General features: G+C 43.1%; 3 protein-coding genes across 4 annotated transcripts; 1 reads left to right on the top strand and 2 right to left on the bottom strand.

Annotated features, from left to right (window-relative positions):
- Window positions 1–4,562: 4,562 nt before the first annotated feature.
- On the bottom strand, window positions 4,563–8,357 carry LOC144515670 (proteasome subunit alpha type-6-like). Its single transcript, XM_078246703.1, has 7 exons — window positions 8,123–8,357; window positions 7,458–7,552; window positions 6,909–6,990; window positions 6,427–6,582; window positions 6,036–6,214; window positions 5,833–5,927; window positions 4,563–5,159 (listed from the first exon to the last, which is right to left on the bottom strand). Exons 1-7 carry the CDS (start codon window positions 8,196–8,198, stop codon window positions 5,102–5,104), a joined length of 741 nt encoding a protein of 246 aa, XP_078102829.1. The 5' UTR covers window positions 8,199–8,357; the 3' UTR covers window positions 4,563–5,101.
- A 108-nt stretch (window positions 8,358–8,465) lies between these two features.
- LOC144515669 (inositol-tetrakisphosphate 1-kinase-like) lies at window positions 8,466–17,188 on the top strand. Of its 2 annotated transcripts, none has more exons than XM_078246702.1 (10): window positions 8,466–8,780; window positions 9,081–9,105; window positions 14,078–14,200; window positions 14,340–14,457; window positions 14,548–14,649; window positions 14,984–15,024; window positions 15,141–15,306; window positions 15,433–15,500; window positions 16,017–16,179; window positions 16,255–17,188. In XM_078246702.1, the coding sequence occupies exons 1-10, from the start codon at window positions 8,530–8,532 to the stop codon at window positions 16,404–16,406; spliced, it is 1,209 nt and encodes a 402-aa protein (XP_078102828.1). In that variant the 5' UTR covers window positions 8,466–8,529; the 3' UTR covers window positions 16,407–17,188. The 2 variants fall into 2 exon arrangements, with proteins under 2 accessions (XP_078102828.1, XP_078102827.1); XM_078246701.1 differs by having other exon boundaries at window positions 15,114–15,306.
- LOC144515668 (uncharacterized) lies at window positions 16,670–22,825 on the bottom strand. The gene is made up of 6 exons (XM_078246699.1): window positions 22,656–22,825; window positions 21,062–21,102; window positions 20,896–20,965; window positions 20,415–20,474; window positions 19,165–20,153; window positions 16,670–18,570 (listed from the first exon to the last, which is right to left on the bottom strand). Exons 1-6 carry the CDS (start codon window positions 22,699–22,701, stop codon window positions 18,502–18,504), a joined length of 1,275 nt encoding a protein of 424 aa, XP_078102825.1. The 5' UTR covers window positions 22,702–22,825; the 3' UTR covers window positions 16,670–18,501.
- Between the last annotated feature and the right edge of the window lie 495 nt (window positions 22,826–23,320).

The raw sequence follows: 23,320 nt of genomic DNA, 5'->3' as shown, positions 1-23,320 counted from the left end.
TGATCAAGGTGCGGCAACCAGGTAGAGGAGCAGAAATTGAAAGGCTAAGGTGGCTGAGGTAGTGGAAGATTGGGATTTGGGGGATAACAGGGTTGGGAGAAGAGAAGTGGCATAAATGTAGGGGTGTAGTAGAGGAGGAACAGCTCAGCCATGAAGCAGATGGAGTAGGCGCAATGAACAGAATTTTAAAATATGACAAAGAAAATGTATTAAAGTCAGAAGCCAAAGCTGAGAAAATAAGATCTAGAATTTAATCAATATTTGTAAATTAACAAAGTATCAAATGACAAACATACAGACAACAGTAGCATCTGAATTTGCAGCTTTACGCCGCTTTAAAGTGAGTTTCAGCTCTTTGTTTAGCTGTTCGGCCCACAACTTTACTGTTTTGGTTCACTTTCGCCGCTCTCATAGCGTCATATTCGGCCGTAGCAGGAAGCTGTTTTAAGCTAAAAAACTCACTGAACACTGCCTTCTCAGCACCAAATGGCAAACAGACTAAATTAGAAATAGTTAGCTGGTAAACATAGTGAAGCATTCAGAAACAAAAGCCAGATATTATCCCCTAAGAGTTGGGAGAGACCAAAAACAGAGCTTAAAGAGAGTGAATATTGGACTTACATTTATCAGGTAGAGACAAACACAAGTCCAAATAAATTACATTGTTTCTTCGTAACTGCTGGATGTGTAAATATGCAACTTTTTGCTGACAAGTTCCCCATATAAACATTAAAGATGACGATACGTCAATGTTGTGTTCACAACCTGTTTCCGCCGTGGCCAAAAAAGCCAGTTATTACAGGTTTAAGCACCCTCGTGCTCCAATTCCATGACCTGTATGAATAATCTAGCTGTATGGACAACATACAGTACGTACAACTTCATGACCACCAGTTTGATCCCTGTGACAACATGTTGACATGGTGTACTGATTGCTCGCATGATTACAGTAAACAACTGGACCACAGTTTGAACTCTATTCCATGTTACTTTTTCTGAACTCATGCAAAGAGGATGCCTGCTGCTCCTAACAGTGGTTCTCTTTTTTGTGTTCTCCCAGGTTATCATGTGCATGCAGTGCCAGATATGAGAATGAAGAGACAAACATGAGACGTGCACCTTCAAGTCACCAGTTACTAGATCAACCTCAAAGGCCATTTCAGTCATTTTTCTTTCATCAAATATACTGTGCAAAGTACATGTATTTGATTCATAGTCATGTATCTCTTATTGGCTTTAAGCTGCAGTGCAACACTTTACCTGGGCCTTTACTTTGTCTGGGCCTGTAAGGTAAAGTGGACACAGAGAAGAATTAAGTTAAGAGGCCTATCAATGTAACTTAGAACCGTCTCACACTCCTAGCTTTAAAGAGACTAGCAAGGCTTTTTGTTGCTCTCACTGAGAATCACTGACACAAGCCTCTCAGCCTAAATCCTAATTGTATCTGCAAACAAACTGAGCATCCACTATTTAACTATTCCTCCTCTCTGCCCAAAAAGTGAGTTGTAGTGAGTAATTGTGACAGATTAGTCTTTATTTTTTTGTTATTGACCATGGAATACTGTTCGTTCCTTTTAAAATGATGATCTATCTGAAATTTAGACTTACAATGTGTATCTCTATTGTGTGTATCTCACACAGATACTGTAAGTGTACAGTAATTGTTTAGGTCAAAACTAAGGCACTGTATTCTGGGCAACTCTCCACTATCACAAATACATAGAAAGGCTGTATGTAATAACTCTTATTCACATAACGCCTTACCCAAAGCCTTGCAAGTAAGTAAGAATGGAAATGGTTTTGTTGGTGTTTAATATATAATATTGTGATAATATTGTGTACATGTGCAATAAAGTTTATTTTTGATGATGTGTCAACCCTGTAAAAGTAATCAAATTCTGTAAGTCCACAGCATTTTACTTGTGTTACCTTCTAATGTTTTAAGTAAAGTAAAATCAGACTCAAGTTGCTGTTCTCTGTCATTGTATTGTTTGCATGTGTTCGTGTTTAAATGTGAATGTATCTGTGACCAGAAATGCTTCTACATTTATTGAACAGGACATACATAACAAGATGACATGCACGGATTGGCTGTCTGACACACACACACACACACACACACACACACACACACACACACACACACACACACACACACAATCTCCACAGACTGTGAAGTATAATTGTTGTAATTGTAAATAGGTTTCCCCAAATAGAAAAGTACACCCAGAGAAACACTGAATTCTGTTCTGAAATACTCAGAGGGAGTTAGATGCAGACACAACATTGCCATCTAGTGGTCATATGAAGTAGCACAGGATAATCTACAGTTCAGTGGAAGGAATGTATGATTAACAGCACTGGGGAGCCAGCAATGTGAACATGCCATGCAATTCAGTATGATATCAATCATAAAAAACAGCAATTTTTAATATTGTACTACTACTACTACTTTTACTATCAATCTACTACTAAAATAACTAAACGCTGGCATTTGTGATACACCCAAATAGGGCTGGGATGATATGCCTTTGTCCCGATTTGATTCTTTCACGATACATAAGTGCCGATAGATTTGTATTGCAATTTTCATTTATTGCGATTTTCTTTTCCTTTAACAAAAACAAAAGTTGAATAATCCACTTCTAGAGACAAAAAATGAGACATCTCTAAAAACTAATTGTTTTCTAAGAAGAATGCACATCACATGTCAGTCAGTCTGACATTTATTTCATTTGTAAAGAAGTACGTAACATGTATTTTCTGTATTCGATCTGTTTTGCTGGAAATGGATATGATGTAGTCGCCGTCAGTGGTACCATATAAACAGAAAAATATTTAGGTGAATTATTGGTAAAAATATTTGAATAAAAAATATCAATTCTAAGGAAAAGAATCAATTTTAAAAATCGTCGCAATCTTTTTTAAGATAATTTTTTTGGGGCTTTTCCCTTTATTATAGAGTGACAGTGGATAGACCGGAAAGGGGGAGAGAGATGGGGGATGACACGCAGCAAAGGGAAGCAGGTCAGATTCAAACCCGCGCCGCTGCAAAGGACTCAGCCTACATGGGGCGAACGCTCTTATGGCGCTTTTCCATTACATGGTACCTGCTTGACTCACCTCGACTCTACTCACTTGTTTTGGTTTTCCATTACGAAAAAAAGTACCTGGTACATGCTAACAGGTACTTTTTTTAGTACCACCTCAGTCGAGGTTCCAAGCGAGCTGAGGCGATACCAAAAGGTGACGTGAAAGTGACAGACGGGGGTGTCCTGAACAAACCCGCCATTTTTAAACAGTTTAGCCAGCTGTGTGAAAAATAAAACAAAATGTGTCTTCTGGCTGTGGCAACAACAACACACCTTCGACGTTCTGTGGGTGTGTGTCGCGTTAGGTCAGGGCAGTTTACTGCGACGTCGCTATGATGACCAGCCACGCTGAGGCGGTACTAAAATCTGCAATGGAAAACGGACGCACAGTGCGTCGAGTCGAGTCGAGCAGGTACCGTGTAATGGAAAAACGCCATAACTGGGTGAGCTAGAGGCCACCCCTCGATTTTCTTTCCCACTCCTACTCCCTCATCTCACTTCCTAGAAGAGTATTTTGTTATTTATCCCTGTGTAAATACCAGTGCTTAACTCAGTGACTCATATCCGAATCCACAATATTATTTTGGAAGAAAAAAGTCTGGAGTGCTCAGAAGTTCAAAACAAATTATGAAGTGCTCTTTGGAAAGGGAACAAAAGCTTCGAAGAAAGGATCCAAGGCTTGTGAACATTATTATAAAATGCCTTTATTTAGATGGCTATTTCATATCGAAATCTTACATTAAAAGTAGAGCTGGGCAGCGACCCACAAAGCAGCCTTCTTCAGGGTGTGAACACAATATTATCTGTTGGAATAAGATGTGGATTCAGTCCTGTCTTTGCCCTCTAGATCAGTAAACTGACCTTCTACCAGTCAAACTCAGGTAATATTATCACCTCACTGATGCCATCTGCTGTTTAACAAGGGGAATTTTGTTTGTTTAGGATATTTGACTAGCCTGACAAGCCACACCCAACATCTTGATGGGGCAGGATAAACGGTTGTCTTTCAAATTCCCTCTGCACGCAATAGGATAGCGCTACAACCAGGCAGAGCAACAAAGAAGGTAGCGAAGCTAGTTGATAGATTCAACTTTTGCCGTCTCCGGTAAAAAACTTCCTTTTTTAAGAATGATTTCAGTGCCGTTCTTTGTTCTTTTCTCAAAGAAAAGCTTAACTCCAAGTCTTCCAGAAGACCGCTGTTCCCTGCAACAGCAGCCATATGCCCGCCCACCCACTCTATACACGATGTGATTGGCCTGACTAGAGTTTGGTTTTTCCAGCTCGCAAGCCAACGGAGAGTACCTAGACCCCCCTGGCTGCACATTAAATTTGCTGCCACTAGGGTGCGTCTAGATTTCTAGTCTAATATTTGACAAAATTTGGGAAAGAAACCTGAACAATCTATTCATTTTAGTGATAAAGGTTGATATACTTCCTTAACTATTTGATTTAAAGAAAAACAGGACAGTGTTTCTAGTCTTCTTTTCGGTCTGTTTTATTATAACAATTGTTTGAAAGGGGTTAACATGTTTTTATTGCAACTTTACAAGTGTGAAGATGACAACAAGGCTTATATAGTATTAAATAAGCTGTATGACAAATATTCTGTACACATCCAAACAAAACCAGTTAAGGTCATAAAAAAGTGTTTAGTATTTCAAATAGACATACAGTATGTTGCAAAGTATGGATTCGGAATGTGTTGCTTGTGTTGTCCACTACCGATGGTTTCATGTGCCACAATTTAAATATTGTGTTATTGGTGTATATTGATTTTTCCCTTTAAAAGCCCAATAGAAATGTCTGGTGAAGCACTAAATCAAACTTTTCTCTTTAATAACGTTCTACTTCAGGTGTACATGATTAACCCTCCTGGACACACAATTGTGTACTAATGTTGTAACAATTGTGTACTTTTGTTTTCAGACTGTTGCTAACAGTATTGCTAAATTGGGCTAAATCAAGCACACTGAAAATGAAATGCTATGATGAAGTTTGTGATGGCACCTTTACTCCCGTTCTGCTATGGCAACCAGGTGGGCTTCTATCTCTGCCTCGGACAGCGTCCTACAGGAGGGAAAACAAAGGTGAGAAGGGAAGACAAATTAAATTTGAAATAATAACCAGAGGAAGGAGGAATAAAACAACGACTAAGGACTGAACAATGAGTGTTGTAAGGCATATATTAACTCCAAGAAACCTTACTTTAAAGAAATAAAATCAAAACAACAACTAGAATTAGTGCCTTGTGGTTGTATGCCTTCACCAACCAGCCAAGTTGCAGTTTACATCCATGTCTGTCCAGACTCATATAATATATGAGGTAAAGACTGTGAAGCAATTTAATAAAAAGGTATCAAGTGTATTGTTGAGCAAAACGTGGGTGCTTCACACACATCTTCAACCCGGCAGAACAGAAGATTAAACACCACAGTTTCAAGGTGGGCACCCAAGATTAGTGTCACCAATTCAGTATCCGACCACATATGAAATATAGTCACAATTCCCCCTTCTGTTTCTGAGTTATGGCGTTGAATAACGACCAGAAAAACTTTTTTGCAGAACCCTATGATGTTACAGTGAAGTTGACCTGTGAACCTTTTGGATATAGAATGTCATGTCATGCAATATCATCATTGTCAATTCATCATACAACTATTAGAACAACAACAAATGATCTAATCTTAAATACATTTACACTAGGCCTGACTGAAGTTACACTAGGCCTGACTGAAGTTACCTGAACTTAGGTTTTTCCTTGGTGACCACCCCAATCTCCAGCTCACTGGCTTTGAAGTCCGTGGACAGGACAGAGGACAGACATGTTATTGCTAACTGGAAAGAAAGAAAGAAAGTTAGGTGAGTAAAGTGATTAGCTCAAACACATAGAAGCCTTTCTCAATGTTATTTTCTGTCCCTCAGTTTCACTAGGTTTCACTCTACCTGTACTGTCCTGTCGTGGGTCAGTTCAGGCTTTTTCTTCAGTTTCTTCTCCAGGTAGCTATTGGCCTCAGTTTGTTTGGGTCCGACTGATGTGGCTCTGAAGCCACAGTAGTAGCCTGCGGGGTCACATTTATACAGGACAGGACCCTGCTGGGGGTCTATAGCCACCATGATCATACCTGCAGAGAGCAGAGGAGGAGGGAGAGAGAGGGAGGAGGATAGAAGGTGGGTGGAAGATGCCACCTATATTATGTGAATTTACTGTATGTTTTGTCATTTTCAATGGTCCCTTGCAAGTTTCTAAAACTTAATTTAAAAAAAAAATCAAACAATACAGAGTGAGTTGTTGATGAAGAACAGTATGAACAAAGAAATCAAGAACCCTACTCACAGCAGCCAAGAGGCCTCATTTCGGCATTTTGTGTGTAGACCTGGGAGATATCGGCCAACCTGCGACACAACACATCTGCCATGATGTCATAACCAAACTTGTATTTCCATTCACCTGCTTCCACTCGTGCCCGGTGAACCTGCGAGCGACTGTCCGCTGCACAAGAAAGAATAGGGGGGACAGTGTCGCTTTTTAACATTATTAAATTAATCAGATTGTCCAGACATAAATGTAATTACAGTAAACAAACAAGAATGCCACCAAGACTAATAACACATTCTAATGCCCATAAACCGTATATTACACTATTTTCTACCAGTTATTTATCATCTGTATGTAGAGAAACTGAAAAAGCCAGGCTTTCTGATGTGAAATAAAACAAAAGTCTTAATCTTTTTCACATTTGTTCATGGTCATTATCAAGTGGTCAAGTATCACAGTTACTTAAACAATGATGTGCTGTGTGCGTGCTGAATACATACCGCCATTCCCAGTCATCACACAGCCAATGCGAGGGGTTAGTTTGAACATGTTGGTCACAGTGGAAGAGTCCACCAGCTTGTCCTGCAGTCACGGAAAGGACAGAGAGTCACATCCAACTCACAAAATGTTACTGGGCTGACACATATCAATGTATCACTGTGCATGTGAAAATAGCAACAATCACATTATGATCAGATAGGACTCCAATAGGCTAATTTATCCCTGATTATGACAATTAGATATTGAAATTGACAGGGGATGGACAAAATACAACTTTTTTTCTTTTTTTTTTGTCCTGCCAAAATAAAAGTCCCTGGCTTGGTAATGTGAGAACTGCCATTTTCATAGCAGTATCTTGTTCATATATTTGATTGTCAAGTCAGCAAAAAGCTGCATCAAGACTCCTTTGAGGCTTCACTAAAACTTCAGCGCTTGAACTCAGATCATCATCCACGTGTGTGTGTGTGTGTGTGTGTGTGTGTGTGTGTGTGTGTGTGCGTGCGTGTGTGTGTGTGTGTGTGTGCGTGCGTGTGTGTGTAATATCTTACAGGTATTTTCTTTTGTGTGAGCACCACAACGCTGTCTGTCCCCCGGATTCCCACCGACGTCAGCCCACTCTGGGATACGGCTTTGAAGGCATACTCTGCATAACAGCACATGTGACATACAGTACAAAATAAAAAAAATAAAAGAATTACAAGTTTTTAGTGTAACAGTGCAGGATTAGATAAAAAAAAAAAGCATATAACTACAAGACATAGGCCTATACGAAGATACGGTAGGCTACATTTGAGGAACAAAGTAGCCCAGCAATTTCTCGGCTACTTACACTAAGCTACAATTAGGCTAATGAACAAAACAGAATTTAACATAGCCTACTTAACGTATGAAATCATATCCAGAGTTAATTTTACTTTAAAATGGCGGAGTGTAGCCTATTAAAAAAATGTGGCTACTTGCTACAGGTTTAAACCACGTTAAAAAAAAGAAGTAAACTTGAGTGCAAATGTGGATGCTACTGCACTCCACCAGACAGCTATAGCCACTTTAGCTAATGTTACACGATATCGCAGTAGGCTTTATTGTTTGTTGTTTTGTTTGTTGTTGTTTATTGTATTACGGCTATCTGCAGGTGGTAATGGTAGTAGACTTCTCTTTTGCAGTAGCATATCATGCTCTAGCACTAAAACACCAGAGAAAATGTCTCTCTTACCGACTTGGTAGAGGCGGCCCTCCGGTGAAAATATGGTGATGTGTCGGTCGAAACCTGCATTTGAACCGCGAGACATTTTTTTCTCTTCTCGTGACCTCAGATGAACTTCTCGGCACTAAATGTATCTTTATATCGTCCTAAATAATCGACAAGTCTTTTTTTAGACGGTCAGTTAATAGGAAGCAGCATGACTGGGCTGCAAGTGAACGATAAGTAGAATAATGGAGACTTCCCTGAGAGGTTTTTACTTTCTCTTTCAGTTATAGCTCAGTAACATCGTCCTCGCTCCTATTATTGGATGGCAGCAATAAGGAAGTCAAGTGACTTTACCAGTTAGACACTCTCTCTCTCTCTCTCTCTCTCTCTCTCTCTCTCTCTCTCTCTCTCTTTACCTGTGGACGAAAGTCATGAATCTGGAGAAGCACTTCTTAAAAGACATTAGGTCTGTGTCAGCAGAAGTATTAGGGGGAGGGCTGAATGGAGAAGAGCGAGTCACCGACTCAGACCTCCCTGTCTCTGTCAGTGTCTATCTCTGCTGTCATTTGGCTGCTGGCGGCCCCCAGACACACAGCCAAATGTCGGGCCGCAGGGTTGGCTTTTGTCTCAGCGACAAGAAACGCAGGCGGATGAACCTGGACGCTTTTATAGACTTCTGTGCGTAAGTTGAAGCCGACTTTTGAACTAATTTAGAGCTGGTGGTCTATCGGGTAAAAGTGAATGGGCCCCCTCAGGTTAGTGGGGCCCCTTAATAGATAGGCAAGTGGGTCCCATAGCAAAATGAGGATTGTATTGATTTCTTTTTTATTTTAATGCAATACAGAAAAAAAAACTCATCTAGTGTACACAGTTGTGCACCTCATTCAGTAGCAATGCAAATTGCTACATAAGAAGCCTAATTAATTGTCAACCCTGTTTAAAATCAAATATTACATTATAAACATTTTAATGTTTCCTACAGGGGCCACGGAGTGGAAGTGGTGGAGGTAAGTGTTTTTATTCGCATATAGGCCCTACATTAAATTAACCTTAAAAGTTGCAGTAAAGGGATAAAGAAAGGCCAAGTGTTTGGTGAAAAGTTAAAAGGATTTGCTATTCTGTTTTAACAAGAACCAAAAAAAAAAAAAGGTTTAGTTCGAGAAGGAGCAGGCGGAAGCAAATAGCTTATTTGGTCCTGCCCCTATTTCACAAAATCATATTATTACCAAGCAAATACATATTCAAATGCAGCATACAATTTTTCAGGTCTTACAATAACTTACAACAATACAAAAATATACAACAATACCAAACATTTCCATTCCTGCATTTCGGTCTGTTAACCCTGTTTGTTTGTTCCTCAGAGGGAGATGACAAATAATGTCAGCTAAAATTAGGTCTACTCCAATATAACATTAGCAAACAAGGAGTGAGGGATGATTCTTATCTGACAGGCAGGTCCTTCCAGTTTACTGCATGATCCATGAAATAGCCTGGAGAAGAGAGGAACACATAACAACTTACTTCTTAGAAAATGTCTAACTAGGAAAAAACATGCAGGTGTATGTATATATGTGTGTGTGTGTGTGTGTGTGTGTGTGTGTGTGTCCGTCCGTGCGTGCGTGTGTGTGTCTTTGTAAATGTGTTTGTTTCTGTGTGCACACGAAGATGGGTGGATGATTTCTTTTGTATAGATGCCATAACACTGACACACACTGCACCCATATCATCTTATTCTAGAGGTTAAGCAGTTAAAATATTACAGTATTAGTAGTAGTAGACACACACACACACACACACACACACACACACACACACACACACACACACACACACACACACACGTGTCATGTACAGATGTCCACAACTTTAGTAGGCCTAATCCATGTCACAGCCACCTGCAGCCCCCTTCTAAAATCTGCTTGTGGCAAAACTGTGAACAATGGCTGCCTGATTATCAGACATTTCACTGCATGGGAATAACTGCACAGGAGCATAAGCGATACTTTAGCATACACGCAATAATGATTTCACCTTTTTCTCACATTTTATGTCATAGGAAGCAGGCACAAATAGTGAACTTAATGTCCATCCATCCATCCATCTTCATCCACTTATCCGGGGTCGGGTCGCGGGGGTAGCAGCTCCAGCAGGGGACCCCAAACTTCCCTTTCCCAGGCCACATTAACCAGCTCCGACTGGGGGATCCCGAGGCGTTCCCAGGCCAGGTTAGAGATATAATCCTCCACCTAGTCCTGGGTCTCCCCCGAGGCCTCCTCCCAGCTGGACGTGCCTGGAACACCTCCCTAGGGAGGCGCCCAGGGGGCATCCTTACCAGATGCCCGAACCACCTCAACTGGCTCCTTTCGACGCAAAGGAGCAGCGGCTCTACTCAGAGCTCCTCACGGATAACTGAGCTTCTCACCTTATCTCTAAGGGAGACGCCAGCTACCCTCCTGAGGAAACCCATTTCGGCCGCTTGTACCCTGGATCTTGTTCTTTCGGTCTTTCGGTTCTTTCATGCCTTCATGACCATAGGTGAGGGTAGGAACAAAAACTGACCGGTAGATTGAGAGCTTTGCCTTCTGGCTCAGCTCTCTTTTCATCACAACGGTGCGATAAATTAAATGTAATACCGCACCTGCTGTGCCGATTCTCCGACCAATCTCCCGCTCCATTGTCCCCTCACTCGCGAACAAGACCCCAAGGTACTTGAACTCCTTCACTTGGGGTAAGGACTCATTCCTTACCTGGAGAAGGCACTCCATCGGTTTCCTGCTGAGAACCATGGCCTCCGATTTAGAGGTGCTGATCCTCATCCCAGCCGCTTCACACTCGGCTGCGAACCGATCCAGTGAGTGCTGAAGGTCACAGGCCGATGATGCCATCAGGACCACATCATCTGCAAAAAGCAGCGATGAGATCCCCAGCCCACCGAACTGCAACCCCTCTCCACCCCGACTACGCCTCAATATCCTGTCCATAAATACTACAAACAGGATTGGTGACAAAACGCAGCCCTGGCGGAGGCCAACTCTCACCTGAAACGAGTCCGACTTACTGCCGAGAACCCGGACACAGCTCTCGCTTTGGTCGTACAGAGATTGGATGGCCCTGAGAAGGGACCCCCTCACCCCATACTCCCGCAGCACCTCCCACAGTATCTCCTGGGGCACCCGGTCATACGCCTTCTCCAGATCCACAAAACACATGTAGACTGGTTGGGCATACTCCCAGGCTCCCTCCAGGATCCTTGCGAGAGTAAAGATCTGGTCCGTTGTTCCACGACCAGGACGGAATCCGCATTGTTCCTCTTCAACCTGAGATTCGACTATCGACCGAACCCTCCTTTCCAGCACCTTGGAGTAGACTTTACCGGGGAGGCTGAGAAGTGTGATACCCCTGTAATTGGCACACACCCTCTGGTCCCCCTTTTTAAAAAGGGGAACCACCACCCCGGTCTGCCACTCCTTAGGCACCGTCCCAGACTTCCACGCAATGTTGAAGAGGCGTGTCAACCAAGACAACCCCTCCACACCCAGAGCTTTAAGCATTTCTGGACGGATCTCATCACTTCCTGGGGCTTTGCCACTGCGGAGTTGTTTAACTACCTCAGCAACCTCCACCAGGGAAATTGATGACAATCCCCCATCATCCTCCAGCTCTGCCTCTACCATAGAGGGCGTATTAGTCGGATTTAGGAGTTCCTCAAAGTACTCCTTCCACCGCCCTATTACCTCCTCAGTTGAGGTCAACAGCGTCCCATCCTTACTGTACACAGCTTGGATGGTTCCCCGCTTCCCCCTCCTGAGGTGGTGAACGGTTTTCCAGTGGTGGTGCCGACCGAAAGTCCTTCTCCATGTCTTCTCCGAACTTCTCCCACACACGCTGCTTTGCCTCTTTCACGGCAGAGGCTGCAGCCCTTCGGTACCTTGCAACTGCCTCCGGAGTCGTCTGGGATAACATATCCCGGAAAGACTCCTTCTTCAGTCGGACGGCTTCCCTGACCACCTGTGTCCACCACGGTGTTCGTGGGTTACCGCCCCTTGAGGCACCTAAGACCCTAAGACCACAGCTCCTCACCGCAGCTTCAGCAATGGAAACTTTGAACATTGTCCACTCGGGTTCAATGCCCCCAGCCTCCACACATGCATGAAAAGCTCCGCCGGAGGTGTGAGTTGAAAGTCTGTCGGACAGGGGCCTCCTCCAGACGTTCCCAATTTACTCGCACTACCCATTTGGGCTTACCAGGTCTGTCCAGAGTCTTCCCCCACCCCCTGACCCAACTCACCACCAGATGGTGATCGGTTGACAGCTCCGCCCCTCTCTTCACCCGAGTGTCCAAAACATACGGCCTCAGATCAGATGAAACAATTATAAAATCGATCATTGACCTTTGGCCTAGGGTGCTCTGGTACCAAGTACACTTATGAGTATCCCTATGTTCGAACATGGTGTTCGTTATAGACAATCCATGACTAGCACAGAAGTCCAACAACAAACAACCACTCTGGTTTAGATCAGGGAGGCCGTTCCTCCCAATCACGCCTCTCCATGTGTCTCCATCATTGCCCACGTGCGTCCCCCAGCAGAACTATGGAGTCCCCGACTGGAGCCCCATGCAGGACTCCACTCAAGGTCTCCAAGAAGGCCGAATACTCCGAACTCTTGTTTGGTGCATATGCACAAACAACAGTCAGAGTTTTCCCCCCCACAACCCGCAGGCGTAGGGAGGCGACCCTCTCGTCCACCGGGTTAAACTCCAATGTAGCGGCGCTCAGCCGGGGGCTTGTGAGTATCCCCACACCCACCCTGGGCAACTCCGGAGAAGAAAAGAGTCCAACCCCTATCCAGGAGTATGGTTCCAGAACCGAGACTGTGCGTAGAGGTAAGCCCCACCAGATCTAACCGGTAGCGCTCCGCACAAGTTCTGGCTCCTTCCCCCACAGAGAGGTGACATTCCACGTCCCCAGAGCCAGCCTCTGCTGCCCGGGTCTGGTCCGTCGAGGCCCCTGACCTTCACTGCCACCCATGTGGCAGCGCACCCGACCCCAGCGGTTCCTCCCACAGGTGGTGGGCCCATGGGATGGAGAGATGTCCGCCACGTAGCTTTTTCGGGCTGTGCCCGGCTGGGCTCCGTGGCAAACCCGGCCACCAGACGCTCGCTGACGAGCCCTCCATCTGGGCCTGGCTCCAGACGGGGGCCCCGGGCTTCCTCCGGGCAGGGTCACTTCATCCCTTCCTCGATTTTTCGTAGGATTTTTGAACCATTCTTTGTCTGGCCCCTCACCTGAGACCACTTTGCCTTGGGAGACCCTACCAGGAGCACAAAGCTCCAGACAACACAGCCCTCAGGTTCATAGGGACACACAAACCTCTCCACCACGATAAGGTGATGGTTCCCGGAGAAGTAAGAACTTAATGTAATTAATGAAATAAGAAACACTTCACGCATTTTTCCATAAAATTCCAGAACTTTATGCTGAAATCGTTCATGCCATCATTATGTACTGTATGTCATGACACACAGTAGACCTATAGCTTTCAGAAATAAACTGTGACTCATTAAGCACAGGTGTAACTAATTAGATGAATTATGCTGTAGTCCCTTTTGTTATGCCTGTGACCGGACCCTGCTGTGGAACAGAGCTATCATCAGTGTTAGTAGTTACACCTGGTTTTCCCGCTATAGTCTGTAATAGCAGAGGTCAATGGAACCTTGATTTTGTGGCAGACTAGAGTCAAAAGTCTGTTGTGTTGTTTTTAGAGTTGGTATACTATTGGTATACTAAAATTGTTTGGTAATAATTTCTGATTTCTACATTGGTGACCCAATAAAAAAAAATAAAAAAAAGTATAGTATACGTCATTTACACAAATTCCCAAACTTGACCCAAAGATAAGCAATATGAAAAGTATTGTGGTACTGTAGTTAGACAGATCCACTACATACGATTGAAAGGTGTTTCTCTCTGTCAGATTGACCTCACTCAGCCCCTGGTGCCTCAGGGACCCTTCGACGTCATCGTTCAAAAGCTGTCTGATGTCATCGTAGAGGCTGAGCACGACAGCCAATCGCAGCAGCTTCTTGTTAACTTCCAGGTAAAAGAACCACTTTTTTGTATCTGTCCGATCGAGGCTCTTTTGAGAGGAATATTGATTTCAGCTGTATGCTTGTTCATTCATTCAGTCATACATGCTGGAAATGAGAAGAGTTCTCTGTCTGTCTTTTACATTACAGAGCTATGTGTCGGCTCATCCCAGTACAGTTCTTCTGGACCCCCTGCCTGCCATGACCCAGCTACTAGACCGCTTTGCCTCTTATCGGATCATGAGCAAGCTGCACAATTCACTCCTAGGTAAACTGCAGCTTTTTAGTGTATATTGTGTAATTTACTGCTGCTTGTAGATATTAACACATGCCTTTCCTATTATATTCTGTCCAACAGAATGCTGCATCTGCACTCCTCCTTACCTAGAGATCCACAGTGCCAGTGACCTGTCATCCATTCAACAGGCTGTGACGACCCAGGGCCTAAGCTTTCCACTCCGTCAGTTCACTCTCTGTCTATCTCCAGCCTTTCACTTCCTTATTCAATTCTTATATTTTTAATTTCATAATTTAATAATGTTTAAATTAACTGTAAAGTAACCAAATCTCAGCCGCTTTGTGACTGTAAGTGAAACCTAAAATCTGCTGCAGTACATACTGGCGGTATTGGTCGGATTATTGGGGGGGGGGAGGTATATGGTCAGTGGTGTGTTAACCCCCCCCAAAAAAAGCTTCTCACACTGCTGAATTCAATTATCCTTCTTTCCTTTTTGCTTCCTCATGAAGTATGACAGAACCTACAAACACTTCCTCTTTTTCTCTGTTGACCCCAGTTTGTAAAACCAGAGTGGCACATGGCTCACTTTCCCATGAGGTGAGTTGGTTTGCCTGAACATTGTACTCGTGCGGTCATGTTTGTTTTGTTCATTCACTGTTGTTTATTTGCTCTCTGTTCATTTACAGTCTGTGCAATATCTGTGTGTATTGCAGATGTCTCTGATCTTCAGTGCAGGGAGTCTGGCTGGTATCCATCCTCCCTGTGTGCTCCAGAGCTTCGTCAACCACGGAGCTGTTCTGCACAAGGTGTTTGTGGTAGGAGACAGACACTTCTGCGTAGAGAGGCCTTCAATAAAGAACTTCCCCTCCGGTCCCTGTGGTCAGTCTGCACCAAATATATATATTTTGATATTTCCATTCCTTTCCTTTCCTTTCTTGTCCTTGTTTTTCTTTGCTCTATTTGTTCCCTGTATCCATTCCAATTGTGATTTCTCTCTGTCTCCAGAAAGGAAGACCATCTTCTTCAACAGCCATCAGGTGTCCAAGCCAGAGTCAAGCTCAGATCTCACAGCAGTAAGTAATAATACTGTTTTAACAAAGTTTATGTCAAAGGTTCTGTACTCAACATTCAGAACATTAATATAGCAGCAAACAGCTGTTTGTTATGTAAATATATAGTGGAGTAATGGCATCCTGAGCAGAGAATGGAGTCACACTCCCTCTGTGTGTGTTGTAAGCCGAGCTTCTCTGTTCGTTGGTCTTTAGTGGTTCTGGTTATCTGGTCCGGCCGCACGTGCATCTGAGTACCTTGTGCGTCGGTATCAGAATCCACGGCTGTGACACAACGTCGGTATTTCGAGTACAGCCTCTTTAACTTCTCCCCCATTCTCTCACTTTGATATCCTAACCCAAGGGCTAAGTTATCTGTAAAACTGCTTGACTAGAGTGGCATCATTCAAGGTGCGCTTACGTCTTGTAAATAGTTTCATGTAGTCGTCTAAATTTACAGGTAGACCCCCATCCATTTCACCTGACCTGAGTGGGCTGAAATCAACCCTAAACATTTTCTATTTCCTCCTGATCTCTAAGCTGGATGAGCAAATGCCGTGTCTGCCTCCTCCCAGCTCTGAGGCCTTGGCTGCCCTGGTCAGAGAGCTCAGAGTTCAGCTTGGCATGGCCCTGTTCGGCGTGGACGTCATCATAAACATACACACACACACCCTCACAGTCATCGACATCAACATCTTCCCAGGTACTGCAGCTGTACAGACACACATACAGACACACAGACACACTGATGTTCTGATCCACACTTCTCTCTTATCAGGCTACGAGGGAGTGCCCCAGTTTTTCTCATCCCTGCTCAGCCACATCCAGTCAGTGTTGGACAAACAGGCCACTGCTGGCCCGCAGGCGACAGGCTCTCCTGAGTCGAGACAGACTACAGGAGGTCCATCTGCTGCACCAACTGGCCTTTAAAAGTCACTTTAGGAACACATCGCGGATTGTACTGCGTTTCATCAGCTTCCCGGGACAAATGAAGTCATTGGCTTTCACTGTTTTGTTGTGACCAAACTCAGCTTTTTTCAACACGTTGTTTCAATCATAATACGTTATTTATATGTAATCTGTGACATGACTTGATCTTAAACTGCATCGCCTTTAAATCAGACTAATCATTTTGTGTCGTTTAAGTGATTCTGCTCTATTTACAAGTCGACAAACCAAACCGACGACACATAATGGTTTAATACACTTTCCGTTTATTGATTGACAGGTAGCATAGAAGAAGTTACAGCAGGCACAAAATACAGCACTCTGATTGGCCAGTAATATTACAAATGGTGTTTTTGTTATAATTGTTTGTTTCCTAATGATCGAAACGTCATCTATGCCCTTATGTCCCCCCCACACAGACATTTCCTACATCTTTCTTGCTGGTTTGTAAGATACAGTTTGTGGAAACAATTTTGCACTAAAAAAAGAAAAAGAAAACTACAGTACATTCATTTTTTTCATTTTTATCAAGTGAACAAACATCTCATCTTTGGAATAGCCAGTAATGAGCTCATCCGTGTTGACTGATTTTGTGTGTTATTATCACTACGTGTTTACACAAGTTGACCAACCGGCTACTTTGCCAGTGTTCAAATACATAAATGTATTGTAAATCTTGGCTGTGTAGAAAAAGAGAGATTATATCTGCTATATGAGTACTCTATGATGCACTTTGATAACATATTAAAATACATGAAATCATTCATTATTTGGCTAATTATTGCATTCACATGTGCTCTAGTCTATATTGTGTTATTGCAGTAAGAGGGCCTCCAATGGTAACCCTGTTTATCCTGCGGCATGTGCATTTCTACCCAGTGTCCTCTAGGGGGCGCTGTTGCTTCATATTTCCTATGACCTTGGCATACGGACCATGATATCGGATATTTACACAAATTACATGACAGCTATGACAACTGTGACGGAACACTACTGAGCATTTATCACTGTTATTGTCATTGTTGCTGTTACCAAAATACAACAAAATGGCTTTAGTGACTCCCTCTTCCCTCAACTCCTCCTTGGCTTGTTAAGATAAGAGTGCAAAGCTGGCTGAGAACCTGAAGTGACACGTTCAGACCTTGTAAGCTCTAAGTACATCACATCCTGTGGTCACACACTAACCACGCACAAGACAAACTTAACATCTGACACAAGTGTCAGAATTTCAACGCTGTGTTTTGTTCGTGTCATCCTGGTTCATCACAAACAGTCGGGTTTTAACAGTGCGACAGCCAAATGAAACACAGTCCTTGTTTCTACTTAATCATCAAAGAAACAAAGAGGAAATCATGACTTACTCCTGTGTAGAAATATCAGTAATACATATTGTTAACAGTCGGAAGGGCAAGAACAGCTTACACATAGTTATCAGTTATTGCACAAAACATACAGGTATATTGAAATACACACATTACTTATAGTAGGGAATCTGTTTTTCCCACACACCATGGAGGATGATACCTTCATAGAAAAGAAGTGCTGCTTGCCAGTATTCATGATTTCAAAGACAATGGTGTTTGTGTTGTTGGCAATCTGCAGTCAAAAACAACATTCGAATAAAAGTGCTGAATGCTTTGCATCCATGCCATTTTACAACTGGAGGGAAATCGCCTGTCTACCTTACAAACAGCATTTACAGGTACAGAGACAGGGACACAAGTGGAGATGAACACAAATATCTTTTAGATTCTCAGGAAAATGTGTCTCTTTTTCCTTAACACTCAGACACATTTTCCAGGCAATCGTAAAGCAGAAATGAAACAACAGTATGTACAGTTTCTACTGATGTCCATTTACAGATTCACATCTGAAGACATTTCTCTGAGTGCTGTGGGGATTTGAAGGCTGTAAAATGGTGTGTGAGCTGTGTGAGTGTGAGCTGAATGTGTGACTTTGACTGCAACAAAGGATTTTGTCGGTCTGCTGTGTGTGTTTGTGTGTGTGTGTGTGTGTGTGTGTGTGTGTGTGTGTGTGTGTGTGTGTGTGTGTGTGTGTGTGTGTGTGTGCGCGCGTCTTATCCTCTGCGAAACTCCCTCAGCTCTGCAGCGACTTTGCGCAACTCTGCTTCAATCTCCAGCAGCTCCTTTGGACAGAACAAATGAGAATATATGACACAGCATACAATAATCCAATCCAATGTGTGTCCAGTCCAATACAGGACACATGGTAATGCTTTGGATGACAGCCTGCAAAAAACATTTGAAAATATTTTGTACATATGGGGTATCTGCTGGTAGGTATGTGAGGGCCATAGAAATAAATTGACTGTAAATACTTTTTTTAAACTACCTGTTACATATTGAATATGTACTGAAGGGGTAAAACTGAAAACTATAATAGCATAGAAATAGAAATCTTCACAATGGTAAATATTATGGAGAGCCTCCAAGATCTGTAAAGCGTTACATTCTGGGTATGGGGATGCTAACTTCGTTGTTGAATACCCATGGATGTATTGTTCATAATAATTATGCTAGTGAGCCAAGGCTAATTAATCTGTAATGGATGTCTATTTGGGAGCAATACTTATTATTATTATTATTATTATTATTCAGCTTTATCCAGAGGACTCCAACTTCAGTTCTGTGCCACCGATCTTCAAACAAATGGTGTGTATTCGACCTACTGTCAACATTTTGACATCTAACTTTAAGACACATGTTATTTTTCGACATACCTCCCCTTCATCTTCTTCGGCGTTACCCTCCTCATCATCTTCCTCCTCCTGCCCCTCCTCATCCTCTCTGACATATTCATCCTCATCTTCCTCGTCCCCATCCTCCTCATCCGCATTCTTGTACCTCTCCCTCTCAAACTGCCGCGTGGCTTCATCGCTCGCTTTCTCCATCACTCTCTTCTGCAGCGGCTCCTTCACCGCCGCCTCCTTCTTCTTGACTTCATTCTCTGCTTTCTCATCGGGCACCTTATCCTCTACGCCCTCCTTCTTCTCGCTCTTCTCCTCTGCTGTCCTCTCGTCCACGCCGTCCTCTTTCTTGCCGCCGTGCGTCTCCTGCTCGTCTTCCTCCTGCACCCGTTTCATCTTCCTGACAAGTTCGTCCAGCTCCTCCTGCTTCTCCTTCCTCTCCCTCTCCTGCTCCGGCTTGCTCTTGCTTTCCTTTCTTTCTTTGAGCAGCTCCTTCAGCTCCTTCTCCACCTTCTCCCTCTCCCCCATCAGCTCCACCTCGTTCTTCCTCCTCTCCTCAATCCTCTGCTTCTCCAAGTCCTCCACTGTTTTTCCCTTCTTCTCCTTGTCCTCCCGTTCCTTCTTTTTCTCCACCTCTTCCTCCTGCTCTGCCCCAGAGCCTTTCTGGATCTCCCTCTCTTTCACCGCCTCGTAGCGTTTCTTCTTCAGCTCTTTCAGCAGTTCTTTGAGCTCTTCATCGTTCCGCTCCTCCTTCCCTTCCTTGGTGATCTCTTCAGCTAGCAGCTCCTCAAGCTCCTTGGCTCGCTCTTCTTCATTGTCCCTCCCTCTGTCTTCAATCCGGGGCTCCTCCATTATCTTCTCCTTGGTGTCATCTGCCTCTGTCTTGTCTTCTTTCTTTCCCTCTGTCACTTTCGGGAGGCTGGTCAGGTCTCTCTCCTCCTCCGTCTCCTCATCCCCCTGCTCGAAGTCGCTCTCATCATCAGCCAGGTTGTAGTCATCCTGCTCATTGTCGTCTTCTTGCTCTGCAACAGTCACACTGCAATAGTCAGTGCCATGTGGTGTTAAAATGCATGAGCACAATTGTGTGATTGAAGGTAAAGACATCACTTCTCTCACATAGTTACTTTAAAAAAAAAAAAAAAGTCCTTGTCTTGTGCGTGACTTTTACATTAATTTGATTCCAAGGAAAATAAATGAAACACCAAATCAGACTATGTTTTGTTGTAGTGAATAGTGAGTTAAAACAACAAAGTGTGCCAATGTGAATTTGTGCGTAGCATCACCAGCCAGCCTCTGCAGCTCCCTGAGCAGGCCCTGGTGTCTTTGCACTTCATCAAGTTCCTCTGCAAAAACAATGACAAACACGCAATAATACATTAGCGCACCAAGAACAAAGTACAATATCCCATCATTATTATATACAAATGTAACTCTGTTTTACCCAACAAAAGACCCATCACAGATTAGATTGATTGTACATTTCAGCAAATGAGACAAAAGACAAACGCATCTTGTGATAGATGAATTACCGTAGTTTACTATTTTCATGTAATGTTAAAGTCAAAGTTTACCAATCAAACATCTGTAACCTGTCAGAAAATGCCCATCACAATTCACCTCCAAATGTCTTGATTTGTCCTGCCAACAGTCTAAAACCCCAAGCTACTAACTAATCTACAACTAATCGAATAGCTCTTTCAGCTCTAAACACTAGCCTACATACTGCTATTTCTGTATTGATGAACAGATACTTCGAGATGTCACCTGCTAGCTGTGGGTCACACTCATGTTGAGACCCGTCTTCGTTCAGTGTCTCCTGAATAATACATTCAACCTAAAAGCACAATACAAAAAAACAGACACAATAACTGGTTGAGCCATTGAAATAATGCCGAATGGTGGGGAAATTAAAAAAGGACTTGTTTCTGACCTTTGCATCATTAAGGGGTGAGGTAACTGGCCGGCTTCCCACTGAGGCACAAAACAAGGAAGGAGATACAGAGAGAGTAGGGAGAGAGATGGAGAATGGGAACACAATTCAGTATATTTAGCATTTCTGCAACAGCAAAAGCTGTGCCAAACTGTGTTAGAGAGCACCACAGATGAACTACTTTGTTTACTTAGCAATAGTTTGTCCTGCACAGGCGTGGGTGGAGCTGTTCCCTCATTAAGGTAAGCACAGTTACCTTGGTAAAGCAACACAGCAAAGAAGCTTAACCCCCTCTCTCTTTCCAGGACGCAAATATTCTCAAAGGCTTTAGCACGCACAGAGGTAGTTTCCCACCAGGGCTAAATCAGTCACCAATCTCCACCTGCCAGCAGATCATTAAGGCACATAAGCAGTGTGGCATCAGTGCCTTTTCTCACAGAGATACATTGAATCTAACAAGGACTTACAATTCAGCTTGCTTTTCTTTTTTTGTTATGTATTGGGAAATCTGGCTGAGGTACAGGATGATGCTGTTCAATTACTGCACGCTCATTTTGTCATAATTCTAAATGTCAACCCATAATATTTCGTTCAATTTAGAACTATTTTTTTAGTTTTCTGGCAACACCCTCAAAGCAAATTAAGTAAATCTAACTTAAATAAAACAACCATATTTACAAAAAAGACTTCCTGTAATCTAAAACAACAGTACAAACTCAGGTGCACATAGGGGGTGAGAGATGCGCAATAATCAGTTTATAATTAGATTACTCCTCATCTTGGCATTTAATTGATGTCTGCAGTGGCATCAAGTGGTAGGCTACAGCAAGATTGCTGGTTCTGTGGTAATGTGTACAATTGTAAAATGTAGACTAGGCCTAGCAGTTACTTCGTTAGGGTGGGATCTGACAATTAGGCGATTGTCTTCACACACTGTGACAGCTAAATAGCCTACTTTAAACCCATAAACAGTAGGCTGTATGTAGGTTAACGCCGGTATACTGCATAACACAGCTCGTAACACCACTGCAGACTAATATACGAATGTCTCTATGAGAGACAAACGTCCTTCTGACTCTGACACTATAGTAGCTTACACTTATTTTAACTAATTAACACGTTTTCACCGCAGCTGGCGCATGTCCCCGTGCATCACGTGCACTTGTGCGTTGGGTCAGTAACATTAAAATTTTTGTTTAAAAAAAACAAAAAACGTCCAAACCAACCAGTGACAGCATCCACAGTCCCGCAGACAGAAACGGAAAGGTAGGCGCAAAACAAATTATGTAACAACGCTTTTGTTTAGCCTATTAAGTCTAAACCCCTGAGGCTTTCGCCATTATAGTTAGCACGCCTTATGGCTGCTCCATAAAGTATTCTTTTAACGCTCTAGTTTCGTCTGTTTATACCATGTTATAGCCTACATACCGGTAAGAAGAATAACAAGGGCTAACGTTACAGTTGAGGCAGTGCGGGCTTGTCACCAGAGCAGCCTGCAGAGCTAATACACTCGCATTTTCTACAGTCATTTCACACCGAGCGCCCAACATACTGTATACGCTGCAGGGGTTTAATGAATGTGACAAATGCTTACCTCCGACGACAGCCCAAAGAAAAACTGCGGTTATCAGAATTCCCATAGGATCCGAAAAGTGAGGTTCCTGCAGGAGATAACCTTGAAATAACGGGCTGGATCTTCTTCACACACCCGCCGAGCGAGGTGGAGCCGCGTGTGTGTTTGTGTGTGTCTGTGTGTGTGTGTGATGTCAGGTGACGACTTGAGACCAGATCAGAACCCAAACCGTGTTAAGGTGCCAGAGATGTCAGTTGTTCTTCCTGTACTTACAGTATATAAAACGTGTAATCTGTGTATCTCAGACATGTTAATGGTTTTTAAAGCTAGTCCATTAAGAGGGCTTGAGGGATGCATACATAGAACAATTAAACTTCTCTGCAATTCCACTCTATTCACATCCCACTATATGCCCAGTGAGAATATTATTATAAAAGCTCTCATTGTATTAGCAAGGCCCATGCAAACATCATCACCTCCCCATGGCTGCTGGTTTATTACTTTAGCACATCAATTACTGATACATTGTAACAGCTGGTATTAACAGTCCTGTAGGCTTATGTCACATCTGGGAGCAGTTTCTTTCTGTGCTCCAACTGCAGGCCCCCCTCAAGGTCACAATGTCATTCAGTATGTTTACTAATGTATATAAAAAATACTGGGAATTAGAAAAACACAGTCATTAA

Source organism: Sander vitreus, chromosome 3, assembly GCF_031162955.1.
Source record: "Sander vitreus isolate 19-12246 chromosome 3, sanVit1, whole genome shotgun sequence".
Classification (NCBI taxonomy): domain Eukaryota; kingdom Metazoa; phylum Chordata; class Actinopteri; order Perciformes; family Percidae; genus Sander; species Sander vitreus.
This window is presented reverse-complemented; position numbering and strand designations above follow the sequence as displayed.

Excerpts from the sequence above, each read along its gene's own strand:
- LOC144515669 (XM_078246701.1), top strand. The coding sequence starts at position 8,530 with ATGAATCTGGAGAAGCACTTCTTAAAAGACATTAGGTCTGTGTCAGCA. Across the intron at positions 8,781-9,080 it reads GCTTTTATAGACTTCTGTGC|GGGCCACGGAGTGGAAGTGG; the intron begins GTAAGTTGAAGC and ends TGTTTCCTACAG. Across the intron at positions 15,307-15,432 it reads CTTCCCCTCCGGTCCCTGTG|AAAGGAAGACCATCTTCTTC; the intron begins GTCAGTCTGCAC and ends CTCTGTCTCCAG.
- LOC144515670 (XM_078246703.1), bottom strand. The coding sequence starts at position 8,198 with ATGTCTCGCGGTTCAAATGCAGGTTTCGACCGACACATCACCATATTT. Across the intron at positions 6,215-6,426 it reads AATGAGGCCTCTTGGCTGCT|GTATGATCATGGTGGCTATA; the intron begins GTGAGTAGGGTT and ends TGCTCTCTGCAG. Across the intron at positions 5,928-6,035 it reads CCCACGACAGGACAGTACAG|TTAGCAATAACATGTCTGTC; the intron begins GTAGAGTGAAAC and ends CTTTCTTTCCAG.
- LOC144515668 (XM_078246699.1), bottom strand. The coding sequence starts at position 22,701 with ATGGGAATTCTGATAACCGCAGTTTTTCTTTGGGCTGTCGTCGGAG. Across the intron at positions 20,475-20,895 it reads GTGTGACCCACAGCTAGCAG|AGGAACTTGATGAAGTGCAA; the intron begins GTGACATCTCGA and ends TTGTTTTTGCAG. Across the intron at positions 18,571-19,164 it reads CCGAAGAAGATGAAGGGGAG|GAGCTGCTGGAGATTGAAGC; the intron begins GTATGTCGAAAA and ends TTCTGTCCAAAG.